General features: G+C 37.4%; 1 protein-coding gene across 2 annotated transcripts; it reads right to left on the reverse strand.

Annotated features, from left to right (window-relative positions):
• Positions 1 to 42: 42 nt before the first annotated feature.
• Positions 43 to 19958, reverse strand: VPS26C (VPS26 endosomal protein sorting factor C). Of its 2 annotated transcripts, XM_081951307.1 has the most exons (8): positions 17034 to 19958; positions 11672 to 11815; positions 6614 to 6763; positions 5522 to 5602; positions 4760 to 4834; positions 3316 to 3466; positions 2640 to 2792; positions 43 to 621 (listed from the first exon to the last, which is right to left on the reverse strand). In XM_081951307.1, exons 1-8 carry the CDS (start codon positions 17088 to 17090, stop codon positions 539 to 541), a joined length of 894 nt encoding a protein of 297 aa, XP_081807433.1. In that variant the 5' UTR covers positions 17091 to 19958; the 3' UTR covers positions 43 to 538. The 2 variants fall into 2 exon arrangements, with proteins under 2 accessions (XP_081807433.1, XP_081807434.1); XM_081951308.1 differs by lacking the exons at positions 11672 to 11815; positions 17034 to 19958 and adding an exon at positions 11270 to 11507.
• Positions 19959 to 20761: the final 803 nt, after the last annotated feature.

Below are 20761 nucleotides of genomic sequence, written 5' to 3' on the forward strand. Positions count from 1 at the left end.
AAAGTCTTTAGATGCTAGCAGAGGAAACAGGAATGTCTAAATTCAACTTGTTTTGAATAGTTTTATTATGTCAGTCAAATATTTTGATAAGTGCATTTCTAATCTCTCATGACTGTAGGGACATCTCATAGGACATACAAAAGTTTCCAAAATAAAGGTATAATTTTCTTAGTATAGTAGGCTAAGACATATATACAAAATAGTTTTGGTCAAAACATTGCGATAAGCAACTCTTCCTCTCAACGTCTAAATTTCTTACTCACAGAACTCTCATAATCGAATAAGAATAGACAGAGGTGTAGGCCATGTAGGGCCCATTTCAATTTAGATTAACACTTGCATTGCAATGGCATTACAGACAAATGTGAATCAGTGCTCATTGAACACTGACTTATTGGGTCAGAACATTGTTACTGTAACTTAAAATTCTGCTCAATCATTTATATGGCTGTATTACTTAGTGCCTGGAATGCCAATTAGTTTGATGCCCAACAAATGGGAGGCATCTAGTCTGATAATAATTGTAAAGCAAACCTAATCACATTCTGCAAAGTTTCAGTGGAAAGTTCTCTGTGATTAAGTGATCATCATGCAAGAGGACAACGATGTTAACTTCAAATTCTGTGAAAAAAAAGAAAAAATATTCTGGAATTAGCACAGATTATTAGATCTACCATTTGGGATACCTGTAGCACATATAAATAAAGTTACTAGTATAGCAAAGCGTAAAACTACACATTAAATCAGTACTGTTCAAAAATATTATTCTAAAATATACCTAGCAATCCAAGCTTTTCCTTTTGCTTAAACTAAACTCATGTTTTGTTTAATGCAGCGATGGCGAACCCCCCATTTTTTGCATGCTTTTTTCGCCCTCCCCAGACTCCAGAGGCTTTATAGGAGCCTGGGGAGGGTGAAAACAGCTCCACCTGCCCTCCCGGAGGCCCTCCGAAAGCTTCAGGAGCCTCCTTGAAGCTCAGGAGCGCAAAAAAACCGGCCCTACAGGCAAACCGGAAATTCAGGAACAGACTTCTGGTTTTCTCGTAGGGCTGATTTAGGCCCTCCAGAGCCTTCAGGGGCCTTCCGGAGGTTTTCCTGAAGGCTCCAGAGGACTAAAAACAGCCCTTCGAGCAAACTGGAGACTTCTATTCCCGAACGTCTGGTTTGCCCGTAGGACCAGTTTTTTGTGCTCTGGAGGCTTCAGGGAAGCTCCTGAAGTTTCCAGAGGGCCTTTGGGGGAGCGGGGGGGGGGCTGTTTTCGTCTTCCCCAGGCTCCTATAAAGCCTCTGGAGCCTGGGGAGGGTGAAAAATGGCTTAAAAAAGGGCTGAACTCAGCTGGCCAGCGCTGACAAGGCAACGCCTCGCATGCCCTGACAAATAGCTCTGCATGCCACCTGTATTTTAATAATTATAACAGCCTAACTATTGGAGCTTGAAAGCAATGCTTTTCTATAGCAGAATCTGTTTTTGAACAGTTTTCCTACAGAGATCAAAGTTCATCTTGATTTCATTGGGGAAGTCCTTTCAAAGCTGAACTCTGGTAGAATATTTCTGACTGAGCAGAAGCCATTTGTGCGTTGTTGTTTATTATGTACTGATGTCCTGTAATTTAATATATTGTTTATTTTATACAGTTTTAACCATAGATGTTTTATTGTTTTGCTTGCTGTGCATGTTTTATATTATGCATGTGTCAGTGTGTGAGAAATTATGAGCTGGGATAGCTATAACAACAAATCAGCCAATGGGAGCTGTTTGGTGACTGAGAGCCATGCCAGACAGTTTGGAGCCTGGGTGTGGCTTAGGTTCACTGATCTATCTATATATATGTATGTATGAGTGCTTCTGTGATTCTATAGCAGTGTTGACCAACCTTTTTGTCATTGCATGCTGAAAGCGCCCTCCTCCCCCCGTGATCCCTCAGTGCCCCATTTTGGTCCTAGTAGGCCTCCCTGCAGCCTTCTGGGAGTGGTGTGGGCATGTCGCTCCCCACCCCTGCATATGCATTTTCGGGGCCCCGCACATGCATGCGCATCTCCTGCATACACCTCCCACTCATGCGCAGCAGAGCCCCAAAAATCAGAGGGAGGCACATGCATGCACGGTGGAGCTGAGCTGGGGCGACGGCTCACATGCCCGTAAAGAAGGCTCTGCATGCCACCTGTGGCATGCATGCCATATGTTCGCCATTGCAGTTCTATAGTTTCTGTGATTACTGACTCTTCACTTCTGGATTCTGAGTTCTGCTGCATCAGTATTTGCTGCAAACTCTAATATATGATATGGCTAACTGTTAGGAGATGAACTGAATTCAGAGGTATACAAAATGTATCAAACAATCTCAGGCCTTTACAAAAATCTGTAATTATGATCATGACTCTTCCAAGGAAAGGCTGTCAAGAAAAGAAAGATGATACACTACAACCAAATGGTTTAACCAGCGCTACTATCAAAAAAGAAGTTAACAAAATCACAGCTATTTCAATGGAAAAGTCAAGTAAAGGAAAACATGATACAGGTTAGTACAGCTGATATCCTACCAATAGGTTTTGTTCTAAGTGTTGGGTGACCACAATGGAAATAAAGCATTGGGCAACGTCCTGTTTGTATGGCTTCACAGTTTAAAATGCCGTTCTTACCAACTTTGAAGTTTGTAGTTTCCAATGTAGGACATGTAAATAATCTTGGAAAGACCATATAGATTGGAATAGGAAGATTTCTGCAGACGTCGCCATCAGCAATCTGAATGTTCTGAATCTCAGTGGCATCTCTAGCATAACCTTCAGCACAGCCTTTGCAAAAATGAGAGACAAGTGGCATTCAGAGCCCCCAACTTACTAAATAATACATTCAAATGCAGGCAGGTTTAATAATTAAACATTCATCATCAACTTGTCTTGAGTCACTCATATAGGTCGGATGTCTTTGAGGAGCTGTTCCAAATCACTTCAGAGCTCCAAGAGGAACTTCAAATATGAACTGTATTAAAAATTAATAAAGTTAATTTAGTATTACACAGATCTGGAACATTTATTTCAAACTTCTAAAGATGGTTTCACTTTGGAATTAATAAAAATTACATCAAAGTTTTATTTATTTGTATATGAGATTGATAACAGCCAAATAAATTCCACCAATGTTTGTTACTAAAATATACCATTATCACAACAGGAAACATTTGGATGTGGGCCTAACTGTCCTCTAGTCTATCAACTATCCAGAATGACAGAAGCATTTCACGGTCACAACTCAAGAATACACTTCCGATTCTGTTCTCCAACACCAATTTATGCACTGGCAGACATAAAGACATACCACAGGTTTCCACTCGTACTAGCTGGAGTTCAATGCTTTTAACAGCAGCATCAGAGTTCACCACTATCAGTTCCCCTGTTAGAGGTTGTGTTATGATGCAGTTTGTTGAATTGAGATGGCCTCTTATGAGAAATTTTGGAAGCAATGCTCTCTAAAATCAAAGAGAGGAAGGGAGGGAGAGAGTGGGAGGGGTAATTTATATAATACTTGTACAAATGTCCTTGTTCTTGTCACATATTATGTTCATTTTATAGCATAGCTCTTTGTCTCTTATTCTCATTAGCTCATAGCGGAAGAGAGAAGAAATTACGTTTTACTCTTTGATCACCTCTCCTTATCCCATTCAATATCTTTTCTTCAAAATAGAAGTGAAACATGTGTAAGTAACAGGCGATTTTCTAAACATATTTAGTGTAACATGCAGCTAACTCCTCAGACGTTAAATCTGTAGGTACAGTTAATTGAACTATAATATACAGAAAACTACGCACTTCATAAAGAATGGTTGGATCTATACTTAGTCATCTTCACAGCATACCTACTGAAATCAGCGAAAGCTAAATGAATTATCATAAGATGCAAAATACTTGAGAATAATCACCTATATACGCCTTAATAAAGAAAGGGTCACATTCATCACTGCAAATTAAGAGAAACCTCCCAATATCTTCTCCAGGAATCTCAATGCCATATAAAGGATATGAGCAAAGCCCTGCCTCCCAAAGCCAAGATCCATTTCAAGCTATCAGGAACCCTTTGAAAAGCAGCTCCTTTGGGATTTTCTCCCAAGCGGGGATGGCTTTTATTAAGTACTGGCTCTCTCAAATCGTTTTGCTTATCTGATTTTTCCCCACAGAGAAAGACCTATTTCTCCCCCTCCCCCCCCCCCGGCCACCAAAATCATTTTGAAAACTAAACGGAAGGAATTTCTTCAGATACATCCTTTAATACAAATATTTTCTTTCTTCACTCCCTATGCTCCTATTCTTCCAGCTATTTCTATATAATCCTGGTTTGTGCGAATCCTGGTTTGCCCACCTCAGATAATGACAGGTTACATTTTGCCACTAAATCAAAAATGGGAGAAAATTGGAGCATGCAAGTGAGGAAGTACATGGATACAAAATGCTTTCATGTGGTTTCAATGTCCAGTTTGGCCCTGTTCCACTGTTCTGGGAGCTTAAACTTTTTTAAACCATTTCTTTTTCTTTTTGTGCTTCAAGTTAGTATGGATTCTTTGCAATTGTCTAGACAAGTCCCTGCCATTTTCTTGACAAGGTTTTTGGAAATGGTTTGCCATTGGCTCCTTCCTAGGGCTGAGAAAAAGTGACTAACCTAATACCACCCAGCTGCCTTCGTGCCTAGGGTGCAACTAGAACTCATAAGTGTCCAGTCTGTTGCCTTTAACCATTCCACAAAACTGCTTTTCTAAAATGGTTCTTACCTCTTTCACATTCTGTAATGTTTCAGGAGTAATAGTAAAGTCGACAGGGCTTGGAGTTGGCTTACCTTTCTGAGGCTATAAAAAGAATGAAAAGAAAGTTCAGAACTAAATCTAGTAGTCATTTATTACTTCGAGAAAGTGCATATTTGAAATCATGTACTTTAAATGTTAGAAGACCTAGAATAAATCACCACTAGAATAGTCTTGGGAAGAAATTACCTTGGTAAAATCAATTAAGGTTAATCAAGCTTTCCATGATTTGAAGCATGCTCTAATCCCATGATTTGAAGCATGCTCCAATTCCCTATTTGAAGCATGCTCTAATTAAGCTAAAAAGTAACATTTAAAAATTTTCTATTCCATCTAATGATCATGAAAAGCAAACTCATATTATAGCCAAGGCCAGCCTAGTATTTTAGGGCACTGAGTATAGCAGCAACTACATATACATACAGCATATTATACTGTGAACTCATTATTAAGGTCAAATTCCTATTCTTGTTTTATTTATCAGATTTATGTTCTGCTTTTCATTCAGGAGCTCCAAGTGACATATATGCCACTCCCCCCTCTTATTTTCATCAGAACAAAAGTCCTGGTGGTGGAATAGGCTGATAGTATGTTTGGCCCAAAGTGATTCCATCATTTTCCTGGCTGAGTCTGGACAACTCAGATCTTCCTGCTTCTAATTCAGGACCTATATATAGTCCAACTACAATTAAATGAATATATTCACAAGTCTCTTCCGAGAAGCAAACTTACTGGTGAATGGACTATAAATTCACAAGATTTTGTCAAATCCTTGGCCAGGAGAGAACGTCGCATATCACATCGAAGAGTATACTATACAAATATGCAAAACAAAAAGGTTATTATTCTTCTCATGAAATTAAAAAATAAGTATTTATTACTAATTATTTCTAATTTTGTAAATTGGTATTTTATTTATGGTTACTATAATTTGTATCTACTATGGAAATTCTACCTAGAAATGTACTATTTCAAAATGTTTTTAGTTTGAAGGAAGATATATTCTAAAAATCTTCCAGTTCAAAAATACTTTGGGCACACTGCAAATCAAATCAAAGCAGGAATTAAAAACACAAAGCAAATACAGGATTTCAATCATTTTTTGCTACCGGGCTAAATCCAATGGTCATCTCCCTAAAACTATAGTAATAATAAAGCCATGTTATTCAAGATTAGAAATAAAAAGCATTGCAAGAATGACAAGTAATAAAAGAGTATTAATATCTTGGATAGATTTGAATAATTTGCAAAAGGAAGGGAAGCAAATAGTTTTGAGACACAAATTTCTGCAGTACAATCATTAGCTCAAAGGAAGCCTCCATCATAAATACCAGTGAGTTTTGTTAGTTAAAACTTTCACGTTTAATCAATAAAAAGAGATTAGACACTGGGCCATATCAATTCTGAATTAAAACCATACGCCAGAGTGCTGCTGTTATGCTATAGTGTAGCTTACAGAAAGAAACTTATTTATAGTGATCTGAGCTTATGTTAGGTAAGATGAATCTCATTTTTTTTAAAAATCCGACAATGTAAAAACTCTGTACATTTCTATGAAGAATCTCTTCTTCAGTATTTTTCTGATTTGCTAGGATCTGTAATTTGCTTCATTTTAAATAATGGAAATATGAAGAAAATATTTGAAGGCGCAGTTTTTCATAGCTCTTATGGGATTCTTTAAACTTGAATCAAAGAAGAAATTCATGCCATCAGACAACACTTTTAATGGCATGAATTTCCTTGGCTTAATCTTAAAAAAATTAAAGCAATTGTGTATAATCACTATAAAGAGTAAGGTTTTTGTAAACTGTCATCTGTTCTCACCTGGATATTGACAAAAACTCCGTGGTAAGTTTCATAAAGAATTTTGCTTCCTTTTACTTGCAGTGGGAATTCAAAAGGAATTTCTGTTTTACCACTAGGCAGTTTTCCAGATTTTACCATTTCTACCGTACTATTAATCAGTTGGATAGGCTGCAAAAACAAATAAAAAATTAGAAAGACTTAATTATTAATTGTCCTTTATTTTTTGTTGCAAACAAAAAGGTTACCAATTTCTGAAAATGCACATTTTTAAGTGTATCATAAGAAATAGAGCAGCAATCCTGTCCATTCAGATTCAACTCTTTGAAGTTGCAGAAATATAGCGTACACTCAATTGCAAACAATTCTGGACAACGTCTACACATTACATTAAACTCAGCACAAGCATTCTATGCTCTACTGAGTGGACAGAAGTTTTCTGTTTCCACTTGCTCTGGTTAACATTGCCTCCCTTTCATACATAATGTCAGGGGAAGTTCCACCCTGAACTAATGAGGTATGGATCGTCGGCTTTCCAAGCAGCATATTTCTGAATAAGCAGAAAATAAAACCCAAAAACATATTCTAATGAACAACCTTAATATAGAATAAAATAAAATACAAATCTAACTATCTAAATCTTACATTTTGGCAAGAGCAATGTTGCCCACCTCCTTCGGCAGGCGAACGGAAGATCAGAAGGAAAGTAAAGAAATGTGTAACGTATTATGAGACATGCGCATTAATCATTGTCAGATAAGAAACAATCCAGTCTACTGTATAACTCAGAATATAAGCACAAGTTGACAAACTAATTAACGCAGTGACACATAAGAGACATGAATAGATAGCAGAGAGCCTCCTGCATCTATAAAGCTTTCCAAATGGTGTGTGGGTATATGGATGTGTTATGTGTGTGTACACACATATATACATACATATGCACACTGCTCAGTTAGACAGCATATAAATTTAAAAAAACACAGGAAAAGTGAAGAAATCCCGACAGATGAAAATGTAATTTAAAAAATATTAGAATGTGCAGAAATGGATAGATTGACAATGATAATTAAGGAAAAAGAAGAAACTGAATATTTTCGACATGGGACTCTTTTTATCAATGGTTGGCTAATAAAAACAGAAGTTAGAAATGTGGAAATGTAAGAAAAGGACTAATGTTATAAGAGAGATTTGTTAAAATGGTTAAGCAAGTATTACTGTCATTATAGAATCAATGTTAATGTAACTACTATTGCTGTAAACATTTTGATTATTATTTTCTAAAATTACTTGTACCCAGACAACACACTGTTCAACTGAAACTGGAATTTTTATGTTATAAAATAAAAAAAATGTTTACCAAATAAATAAATAAATAAAATTTAAAAACACACAATGCATTCATGTAATCTTTTTCATTTGTATTAGAACTGCTTTCAAAAATAGTAAAAATACTAAAAGCCTTGTTACATCTGAAATAATCTGCATAATCTAACTGAAAAATTAAGACATGCTCAATGCTCAACACACTCACTATCTAATTCAAATTTAGCTACTGTCCACAAACTCACTTCAAGATTTATGACTAGTCAGATTAAGACTATCATATAAAATGAAAAAGTATCTCTTTAACTACTTCAACACTTAAATCTTACCTAGTGGAAGTCTAATAAATGTTTAAAATACATTAAAAGAAAATAAAAAGACATTAAACAGCTACTTTACACAATTACTAATGGAAGGCATAACACTATTTTTAGGAATTAAACATTATCTTTTGTGGTGAAAGTATAGTACAGAACCTCAAGAAATGGACAATGGTTTAAAAGTAGGGAGTTTGTTGGTATAGTCACCATCCAGCTCATTGTCTTTCCCTATATACTTTCTATCTATTTCATTAACTGAGATCTCCTAAGATAACATGAAGCAACACGAGGCCTACAATAAAACCAACTATTAAAAACATATATATTTAAAACCAATAAAATAATTAACATCAGTAAAAACACGATTGTGAAAGGGTTAATTAAGATGTCATATGATGCTGCCAGGAGATGCCTAGACCTGATTTTTTTAAAAAAGAAACATGTTTTAAAGGCTTCCCAAAATGCCAAAAAGGTTGGGGTTAACCTCACCTCAGGGAGAATGATGTTCTAGAGAAGGGGTGTCAAACTCAGGTCGTCTCGGCAGCGTCATTTCCCCCCCCCTTTCGCTGAACCAAGTGTGGGCGTGGCCACCGGGTGATGCATTCAGCCCACGGACCAGGAGTTTGACAGCCCTGTTCTAGAGACTGGGTGCCATAGCAGAAAAGGTTCATCTCCTGGGTCCTATCAGATGTAATGCCTAAGTAGCTGTGACATGCAACATGCCTCTCCCGCTGAACCTGATGAGATGGGATGGGTAGAAGTAAACAGGGAGATGTGATCCCTTATCCCATATCATGAAGGGCTTTCAAGGTCAAAACTAGCATCTTGAATTGTATCCAAAAGCAAACCACCAACCAATATAACTCAAGGAGCAGAGGTGTTAACAGTGTCCTAGGAACATCCAAAAGTGCTCATACTACTATATTTTGCACAAGCTGAAGCTTCCAGATACTGTTTAAAGGCAGCCCCATATAGTGTGTTATACACTCCACTGGGAGATTACCAGGGTGTAACTGTGAGTAGATCTTCACGATCCAGGAACAGGTGTAACTGCTACACAACACAAAGTTACATAATGGCTCTCCTGGCCATGACTGCATCTCCTCCTTGAGCAGGAGTCAAGTGCAGGAGAACCCCCAGATTGAAGAACAGGTCAGTTTGGAGCAGTGCAATTTCATCCAGGACCATAAATGGTAAAGTCCCCAAATCAGAAGGCTCTAAAACTCAAAGCCATTCATTCTTTCTTGTTAGGGTTCAATTTAAGCCTGTTGCTCCCCGGCCAAACTCCCATAGCCTCCAGACATCAGGTCAGGAAATCAAAAGCATCACTCTCTGTCAGAAGCAGAGAGGTACAGTTGAGTATCCTCAGCATGCTGATCATATCTCACCCCATAGTGACAGATGATTTCTCCCAGCAGTTTCATGTAAATGTTGAACAGGAGAGGAAAAAGCACAAAGCTTTGTGGCGCCCCACACAGTAGGGACTGAGGGTGGGATCTCTCACTAAAAATCAACGCTGATGTTCTGACCCAGACTTAACAGAATCACGAAACAGACTCCTTGTCCCGAAAAAAACCCTTTTTATTTGGTTAATGTGAATTCCTGGAATTCACACACAGAAAAGTCCCAGCAATAAGCCTTTCAAGGTTTAATTGCAAAAACAGACCTTATCAGTCCTTGGATAGTTGCCAGGCAGAGAGCTTCAGTCACAATGCTGTAAAATGAAATCCCTGACAAGGAGTCTCTGCGAGGCACAAACTCAGATAAGCAAATCTTCACAATAATAAGCAAACAAATCGTCTCCTGCAAACACAACTCCCCTTTGCTCCTCTTTATTCCCTATGGGAGGGGCCATTCAGCATCCATTTGCGCCTTTTCTTCTGAGTCGACCCCTGTTCCTTAGTTGTTCCCTTTTCCTGGCAGCTCTGCGCATACACGCATCTGGAACAGGCTTCAGCTGTTCTTCCCCCTTCTTATCTCAGACTCCAAAAGCAGCTGATAAATGTTGGATGACCCTGACCCCATCTCTGCCTCCAACGCAAAACACCCATCAGAGCCTTCTCCAGACTCCACGACTGGCCCAAGTTCCTTCCCAATCTCCTCGCTGTCCGAGTCTGCTGGCAGATGGCAGGCTATTGGCCCCATAGGAAGGAAGTGAACCAGAATAATTAGTGTCACCCTTTCCCAATCCCCAATGCCAATCCCCGAAAATACCATGGTCAATGGTACTGAAAGCCGCCAAGAGGTCAGTGACACCCAGAATGGATGTATTATCCCCATCCTACTCCTGACAGAAATAATCCAATATAATTTAAGTGTGAGCCTGAATCCTGACTGAAAGGGATCCAAATAATCAGTGGAAACTGCTGGGCATCCAGCTTCTCTACATTGTGCAGTATGGTGGGATCCAGTAATGGCTTTTTGAGGAGGGGGCAGGAAGATGAACCAACACTTCTCTAAGAGATGAAGGAACAACCTCTCATTCAAGTATGAATTCAATACTGCAGGAGCAGGAGAGAGGGAAGGTGTGGAAAGAGAGGAGAGGAGAGGGAAAGAGCAAGGGGAAGTAGAGAAGAAAGAGAGGGTAGAGGGAAGAAAAAGGTAGGGAGGAGAAGAGGAGAGCTGAAGATGAAATAGACTATAATATGGTGTATGGAAAGCAGAAGAGCAAATAAAATTGAAGAGGCTTAATGGCAAAAGGAATTGATATATTATTGAATACCTCAAAAACGTTTGTTAAGATGTAAAGGTGTACTTTGGATTATATTATATGTATGTTAAAAAATAAAAAAACTTTTGACAAAAAATATACTGCAAGGCCTATCCCCAGGCAGCCATGGTCAACCAGGAGGGGCAAGATGTCTGAACTCACAGTTGTAAGGACCCTTGGGCCCAACAGACTCAAATCGTTCCCAGGCATCTCCACAGGACTTGCACCAACGCTGGAGTCAAATTTGAGTGGGCTCAGGTCACCCAGAAAACGGCTATGGGCACAATAACAGCAGAAGTGTTGTGATTTCATTACCCTTACCACCACAAAGTGGATCCTTATAGCAACTCTCATCTATGCTTGATTGAGTTCGTCCTTTGTTGATATCCAGAAGTACTCTAGATGTCTCCTCTCCCGTTTCATCTCCTGTGGCATCTCCGTAAACCACAGGGAACGATGAGATCCATTGGAAATGAGAGACTGCACCGTGCAATCCAATATAAGGCTACAGCTGGCCTCTTGTTCTAAACAGCTACTAAAGGCCTTCATGGACATTGCTGTAGACCCTATGGAAGACTCTCCAGATCCCTCTGGAACCCTTGTGGGTCCATCAGTCACCATGGCTGGACTGATCTAATAAGTACAGCCTCCCTATATTTATATTCTTCTCATATACTCTGGTAGAAAAGTGCTCCATAATCCATGTTTTTTAATTGTTTGTACCTTAACAGAATTGCAGAATGCTTCAAACACACCAACACTTTTAGCACTGAGCTGCAGATTTACAGATCCTTCCATTGTTAAGGAGATTCCCTGATGCTGGATTGAATCTTTACTTGTTATGACCACCACTCCAGTGAGAACTTCCTAATTGGGGAAAAATTGAGAAAATCAGATAGATCAGTTTTGATGCTACTTCTTACATTTTATATATTATGACAATTTAAGTATATCAATACAATAATTATCCAAGGAAGTACCAGTACACTTAATATGTCAATATACTGCATGAACTTTCTGATTAGTTGGAAGTAGGTAATATTAAGTTGGCTTGCAAAGGTAGTCTTCAGTTTAGATATTTTAGTTTGCATAGAATAGTGGCCAAAATGTGCTAAAGCTTACCAACATTGTATTTTTACAATTAGTAGAGAATTTTGCCTGTGGCATGACTCTATCTAAATTTGATCATGTAGTTTACTCTTCCTTTATTGTATCAGAATACTTTTATGCAGAAATCTCTTGCATGACATGGTAAATTAATATTAATCCATTTGTTGAGAACAATAATATATGTAAGATTGCAACTTGGAATGCAAGAGGATAAATGGTAAAGATCACAAATAAACAAATAAAACGAAAACATGTATGTATGTATGTTGGGGCTTTATTAGTGAGGATAATATTTCACCTTTTTATTCAGAAACTCAAGGGGGAATACATAATGTACACTCTATTTTTCACCACAATAACAATGTTGAAGGATATTGGCTGAGAATGCAATAGAATTTAGTCACATCATTCTTATGCAGCACAAGAATATATGTAAGTAAAAATGTCATGCATGTGAGTTAAAGTACAGATTTAATTATGCATGAAAGGAATAAAATTATATAAGACAGTATGAATTGGTGCCGATTATGTTGCTATGGATATATATTAAAATAGGAATTCATATGATGTAGATAATTGCTTATTATAATTCAAGGTATGGTGATAAAAGGGATTGGGTCGTGTGGAGTCCCCAGAATGAATAAGAATGGTATTATTTGATGCATTTACTTAGAAGTCTTTAAAATAGTAGTTTGGTCTTAGAGTTAAGACACCAGGCTAGAATTGAGGGGATAATGAATTCAAGTCCTGCCATAGGCATGAAAGCAAGCTGGGTGACTTTGGGTCAGTCACTCTCTGCAACCTACCTCACAGGGCTATTGAGGGGAAAATGGGAGGAGGAAGGAGTATTAAATATGTTCAAAGGTGGGGTAGAGATAGTTCTCACAACAATTCATTTAGTGACCACTCAAAGTTACAATAGCACTGAAAAAAGTGACATGACTGTTTTTCAGTCATGACCTTTGCAGCATCCCCATGATCATGTGATCAATATCCAGATGCTTGGCAACTGGTTCATATTTATGACCACTATCCTGTCCCATGGTCATGTGATCCTCTTTTACAACCTTCTGACAAGCAAAGTCAATGGGGAAGCCAGATTCACTTAACAACTGGATTATTAATTTATCAACTGTAGTGATTCACTTAACAACTGTGGCAAGAAAGGCCGTAAAACCAGGCAAAACTTACTTAACAAATGTCTAACTTAACAGCAGAAATTTTGGGTTGAATTGTGGTCATTGGTTGAGGACTACCTATATTAACCAATTAAGTTTTATCTATGTGTATAGAAGACAAAGGACTGAACAGAAAAGTATGGCTGTTTGGATTCCTTATGATGAAAAATGTAGAAAGTTAGTGAAGGCCACAAGGTTTATGAAAGTTCTAAATATAGGAAAGATTATTGTCTTGGATCATTAAAACTGAATCTTTGTTTAAAAAATAGTCTCTAGTATAAAAAGAGAGAAGTTAAAAACCACAGTGAAAATCATGTGCCTTTAAGAAGAGAAAACATGAGTCCTATATGGAAATATTTTGGAAGACAGATTAATCACTCATCAGAATGAATGGCCAAAAAAAAGAGAATATAGAAGCTACTTTGAACAGAATGAAAAATAATGTTGCTACAAAATGTCACCAAAGCATTCAGAGATACAACAATGGAAAGTATGAAAGAGGATGCTTGATGGAGTAAAGGTTGTTAATGAGAAAAAATAAATGCTCATACTTCATAAAATGAGGATGGCACAGGACAGTTTATAATGTGTATAATAAGAAAAAGGAAGATCCAAATAATGGCATAAAAGACCGTAAAGAATGGTTATGATTTAAATAGACAGATAAAGTATAGAATAATTTTCACAATTAAATAATAAAAATTGTTTTGGAAGACAGCGAAATTTTTTTAAACAAGAAATCTTCTGTAGAACTAACATAGTTAATATGAAAAGATATTTAAAAATTTATATGGAAAAATAATAAATAAAAACAGTTGAAATGAATGCTATAAATGCTATAAGTATCTAATAAAATAGATGCTGAATAAGAAGTAATAGGTATTGTGAAAATGGCAAACTGCAGACAGAGATGGAATAACTGGAAAATGATCAAATATAGAATGGTTTGCTTATGAAATGGTTGTGCAACGTTGAACATTTATGAGCTTAATGTTTGGAAGAATGTCATTCTTATTTCCCTATTTTTAAAAAGGTAAAATGCATGAATGGCAAAATTGCTAGAGAATTAGTTTAAGCAGGCATATACAAGTGTTTGGCGATATTTGGATTGAAAAGATATCTGAGGGGACATCATCTAAGAAATGCAATGTGGTTTTATGCTAACAGGAACTGTGGCGATGAGAGCTATATGCATTTGAGAAAATTGACTGTACAATTCTTGATCAGAAAAGTAAAATATACAATAACTTGAATATTCTTGATGACAGAAGGATTTGCATGAATCCTAAACAAGGTAAAAGTGATTGATGTGTGATGGAAAGAAAGCATGTAAGGGAATAAATTGAATGTTTAGTGAATCATTCAAATTTGAACAAGACTACAAAGATGTCCACTTGGTTGTTCATTGTACATATGAATAAATATTAAAAGAACGCCTGTGACATTAAAAGTGCATTGGCCACTGACAGGAACATATGTGTACATTTGTGTGATGGCAATGCCTTACTATTGGCCAAGAACAAATATAATTTTTGAAAAATATCACATAGATTATAAAATACACCGAGTGCATACCTGAAAACAAATTAATAAGAGATTATAGTTGTACTTAACGTAAATGATTCAACATTTTCAGCAAACTTTAGAATGTAAATGCAATGAAGTGAACAGTTCTGAGAATTAAGTATGAAATTCAAATCCATATACTGGATCAAATCTATAATTTATATATTAACAAACCATGCATAGTATTTCAATGTAAAAGAACTATAAAAATCCAAATAAATAATTTACTCTGAAGTTCTGCTCCTATATCGTTCACATATAAAAATATAAATTAATATAAAAATTAATATAGTACTGCAAATAATTATCAAGGAAATATTTTGAATTGAAATTTTAGGTTCCTTTGCCAACTCTGGGATTCAAAAGTTAGAGGCATTAAAGAGGTATCCTTAAGAGAATTTTTTTTATTGGCTTTATTGGGGAGGGAATATATTTTCAAAGATGCTGAACTATATGCAGTATTCATCTTTATACTGCATTTAGTAATCTTGTTACATTATTTTAAGAATGCAAATGCAACATGCATTTGATTTACTCACACAATTATCATGGTTAATGCATTTATTAAATATAAAAGTATAATTTATTCAAACAATAATTATTTTTGCTTTTTTATTTAAAATGTTTATTTTTTTCCTAATAAATGGAATTACAAACTTAAAGATTCTAAGAAATCTAAGTATCAATTTTATTGTTTGATGAGCTCGGAAAAATTAAGTTCAAGATCTAATAAAGTTAATAATCAGTTATTTTCTTTCAGCCTTGTCAAAAGCAGATTCACCAAACCCTAGTTCAGCAACAGAAAAATCCCAAAGCAGGCATTGAATCCTTTTGGTAAAAAGCCCAATGACCGCTGAGGGTAGAAAAGCATCTTCCCTTTGCATTGCAGAATTGTACCACCCTGCTTTGCCCTTTATACAGAGAAAATAGTGCTTCATGCACTAAGTGAAATGTCTTCTTGCTATAAGTTAATAGAAAATATTTGAGCAGGAATAAAGGAACCCTTCTTTTTATGGCATTTATTTAAAAAAGAACCACGATTAAAAAAAAAATCCAAAGTTTTTTTTAGACCCTCCCAATTATTATTAGCAATCTCCCCAACGATGTCTTTTTCTTATTTTGCAGGCGGTGAGGGTAGTCCGAACTTTCACAACTCCATCTTGGCACAGAGGCAAACGTAGCTACTTTCTACCAAGACTCAATGCCAGTGTTTCTCAATCTTGGCAACTTTTAAGATTCGTGGCCTTATTCACTGAGGAATCCTGGGCTCTGAAATTTAAGAGTTTCAAGTTGCCAAGGTTGAGAAATGGTGATTTACCCAACGGGCTCCAACTCTGATCTTCTAAAATCTTGAACCATTTACATTACCAGGAACAAAGCCTTCAGTACTCCTAAATACATGTTTTTCCCCCTATGAATGCAGGAGTTGTTCTCCTGTCTTCCAAAGCCATTGCTGCACTTCATAAATTCAAATACTGACTCTGTAGGAAACAAAGGGAGTCTATAAAATGTTAGGGTATCCCCAACTTTGTAACTATACCAGAATACTAGAGTTTAAAAAAATGTGAATAACCTAATTCTTACGAAACAGATATTCAGGTGGCAAAGCGGTGTTGTATAAAGTCTCCTTTGGAAGGCAGCGAGGTTACATACGGAACTGAACGTCCAGAAAAAAAAAACCCCTGCACACAAGATGTCAGGGAGGCTTCTCTTTTTTGTTTTCCCCTCATGAACGTGTCCTTTTTGGTCAGGGCGGGCATCTTTTCATTCCTCTCCCTCTCCCAGGAGGAGGATTTCAGAATCATCCGACCGATCGCGATCTCATCCGCTGCTCCAGATGCTGACGCTCAGATCCCACGGCTCCACAAACACACACACACACACACACACACGTTTTCGTATATTTTCACGGGTACAGGTATGCAGGTCTTGGCGTATTCGGGTCTTTTCCCGTGTAAGATTGAGAATATCTATATATCGTTTCGAAACGTCGCCAAGATAATCTCAATCTTACACGGGAAAAGACCCGAATACGCCAAGACCTGCATATGTATGTATGTATGTATGTATGTATGTATGTATGTATGTATGTATGTATGTATGTATGTATGTATGCATGCATGTGCAACCAGATTGCAGCGCTCTTTTTCCGCCCAAACAAAAGCTTCCCTAACATCCCAGCGTCTCCACATCGCCAGATTTGTGTAGCAGCACCTGCAGACAATGCTCACCCCGCAGTGGTACACCTTGTTAGCTCGCTTGATCTTGATGTCCAGCGCGGTACCCATCGCGACGACTCCCAACCTCTGGGGCCGCTCGGATCATGTGCCTTCCCAACCGGGCTCTTTCCACGTGACTCCAGCCAATTCTTTTTGGTGGTGGGCAGGAAATAGGAGAAGATTATACGGCTGGAGTCCGTTTTCTCTGATTTCCTTTCGCCGCGGCTGACTCCACCCTGTCACAGGGCGGGGCGCACCGACTGTCACATCTGACTCAGTGCCGTTGCTCTTAAGGCGCCATTTCTTTTTCAGACTCAGATCTCGCTCCGCTCCGCCTGGGTTTCGGTTACCTAGCAGCAAACCAGAAGAGGAGGTGGAGGATTTTGTGCGCGGGCGCTCTTATCTCCCCTGGAATTGCAACAGGAGAGTCTAAACGGGGAACGCAAGGAGGCCAGCGGGGAAGAAATCAAGGCTGCTCCTGTCTTCGCCCCGAAAACCCCTTTGGCAAGGGAACCCTATTTCCCAGCATGCATTGAAAAGGAAGTTAAACCCTACCTGACGTGACCCGCATGCGTGATGTAGGTGGTGGTTACGCCAACCTGAATGCCAGCGTTTCGTTTTGCTTTTCGATATGTGAGTGGCGGCTGATGTAGGATTTTGTCTGCTAAAAACTCTTACTTTTTTTAAAAATCAAAAACAAACCGGAAACCTATGCTACGATCATTGCACGTTTGGATTCTAATAGCGGCTATCAAAATAACAATACCGTAGAATCCATTTAAAAGCGGGTCTGTTGAAAACAGATTATTTCTTCGTCAGTGATCGTGGGCAGGATTGCCCTTTAAAAAGCTATAGCTGCAGCCTTGTACGGATTTACCTAGAAGCAACCTTTGTGACGTGTGCTACTTCATGCAGAAAGGAACCTAAAGGAAACATTTGTTTTAAAACGCTTTTCAAGGATTTGAGAACATCCCTTTGCGTTTTGTTCTTTCAAGAAATCTGATTGGATTAATTCCTATATTTTATTGTAAGTTTCTGAAAAGACCTTTTCTGGATGATTGACCGAATTGAAGTTTAGGCTTTTGCTGTTCTCTGTGCATTTATTCCTAATCCACTGGTAGCAGCATGAATACAGGTAGTCCTTGATTTACGTTTGTTTAGTGACCAAAGTTATAACAGGACTGAAAAAAAGTGATTTATGACCGTTTTTCATACTTGCAACTGTTGCAGTATCCCCATGGTCACATGATCAAAATTCAGATATTTGGCAGCTGACTCATATTTATGAAGGTGTCAGTGTCCTGGGGTTATGTAATCACCATTGGTGATCTCACAGGCGAAGTCAATGGAGAAGTCAGATTCGCTTAACCATGTCACTAGCTTAATAACTGCAGTGATTCACTTAACAATTGTAAGAAAGGTCGTAAAAAAGGACAAAATTCATTTAACAGACGTCTCACTTAGCAACAGAAATTTTGGGCTCAATTGTGGTCATAAGTCGAGTTCTACCTGTGTAACATTTTTAACAGCGATAGAATATATTCTAGCAGTATCGAATATAAATTAGAAGACATGTTGGGACAGTTCAGTGGGATGAGATGGCTGCGTTAAATTAAATGAATGTTGTAAAATGACACCAGTTTATATATTGAAAAAAATGACATACCTGAATTCCAAATATGTTAAGAGACGATTAGAATAATACTTACTCATTAGACAATATGTATTTAGTAAGTTCTTGAAACATAGTAATTAATCTTAAGAGTTCAGTAAATAGAAGGATGACAGTGCCTTTACCAATTCAGCTTTTACATACAAGATATATTTATATGTATATGTGTGTGTGTGTGTTTATGTATGTATATGTGTGCATGTATGTATGTGCATACACACACACACATACATACATATACATACATACACAGTTGCTAATGCTGTAAAACAATTTCTTGTCCAATCAGTGCGTACTAGCATCTCTAATGGAAGTTATCAGCTAAAAACTCAGAAGACTTAAGTTACAGACCCTATAATAAACCACACAAAATGTATAATAAGATCACAGAAAGGATTCTTGCTAGGTCAGCCAAAGATTAGGCATAACAGTGTTTGCCACAGTGCGTATAGATGAGCGAATGATTTGCTTTGAGATCTGGTGTTAATTTTCTAAAGAAATATATTTGGACAGCAGCCATCTTTGATAGTTTTCTAAGCTACCTTTATCCTATGTATAGTATGTCACTTATTTTTACATAGCATTGTTATGGTGAACTAAAAATCTGAGGAACCATGAATAAGGTTAGAGGGAGATTTTCCGTTCCTATTTCATACATCGTCTGGATACAATGAATAGGTCATAAATTACAATAGTATTAGGGTAGCAGGGAAGAAAGGCTACATCCTTGATTTTGCAGGATATCTTTTTTTAGTATAAATTTGGGCTGCAAAAATTTCATAGAGATTTGCTGCCATCTAGTAGTCTCCTGGATTTTTTTCAGTCCAAGTCTTGTAAATTATATTCATGCCTCCCATTACTGGCAATCATAAGAAAGAGATAACTTCAAAGTTAGACTTTTGTTTGACACAATAGCCTGAATTTTATGTTTTAGTCCTTTAGCCATATAAACATCATTGGTGTTTAGAATAATGCCCACAGATTTTTCTGTTGTTATAAATGACTGGTAGGGCAGAACATATCCGCACATCAACTTAACTCTCTTCTGTAATAGGAGTTCGGAAAACAGCTTTCTCTTTAGTTCAGCTACGATTATATTTGACAGGTCAGAATGAATTCAATGTGATTAATATTCATTATAGTGTTTAAAATTGGGGATTTTGAAATCATTTAATAAAGATATTGGTCTACAAGTAGAACACTACATTGGATGCAGATATATTGCATAATCTTCCAATCTGAAGTAGTTTAAATTTATGAGACAAAATATTAATTGAATTGTCTCACCAAACCAGAATAAAATCAAACTTACTGGCTAATAGTTGTCCTATGCACTTCATTCAAAGGTAGTACTTTTCAAGATGGGTGGCATTACTTAATGAAACATTGACAATTTCCTAGATTCAGCCTTAATTCCTCCATCTGCTGAAGGAGCCAGGTCATATGACTGAGCTTCTGCTATCCAATTGTATCCTCTGCCTGATAGGTAATTAACTCAAGAAACAGCTCTTGCTGACATATTCTTGGTCCTGACAATCTTCATAGCATATTTATGTGATAAATCTTTTTTAGCTAATGGGCGGAAGGAATAACCTTGAAATGGAAGAAGAGCCACAATCAATACAAGGGTCAAAGAAAAGAGGGCTGCATGCAGGGCAGAGGTTCTCTAACTTGAATAAGCATCTCAGACAAGACCCACCTAGTTCTCATGAAGATAAAGGAAGGGAGGGGGGAAAGCATATCCAGACTTGCAAGATTCTGTTTATGTAACCTTATAATAAAAATATATTAGCATGTATGATTTTGGTTTCCTAGCCTGGTCTGTAGCTGACACCTTTGCATATTGCTGAAAGAGCTTCCTTGCCAGGGTTCTCATAACACTTCAGTCTCCCTCCTCCTTTTTAGGCTGATGCTGATGTAAATCTCCTTTTGTTTTAGTGTGTTTTTGAACTGTAGTGGTTTATAATCAGTATTTTATGCCTTAATAGTATTAAGTAATCCCAGCTAGTTAGACTGGATTCAGACACATAATTTCAGTGCCTCTTCTCTTCCCCCCCTCCCGCCCGGA

This window comes from Natrix helvetica, assembly GCF_964273705.1.
Source record: "Natrix helvetica genome assembly, chromosome: 4".
Classification (NCBI taxonomy): domain Eukaryota; kingdom Metazoa; phylum Chordata; class Lepidosauria; order Squamata; family Natricidae; genus Natrix; species Natrix helvetica.

Coding starts and splice junctions, on each gene's coding strand:
- VPS26C (XM_081951307.1), bottom strand. CDS start 17,090: ATGGGTACCGCGCTGGACATCAAGATCAAGCGAGCTAACAAGGTGTAC. Junction 11,816..17,033: donor ACAAGGTGTACCACTGCGGG/GTGAGCATTGTC, acceptor TTCCCCAATTAG/GAAGTTCTCACTGGAGTGGT. Junction 3,467..4,759: donor CATTACAGAATGTGAAAGAG/GTAAGAACCATT, acceptor CTTTGATTTTAG/AGAGCATTGCTTCCAAAATT.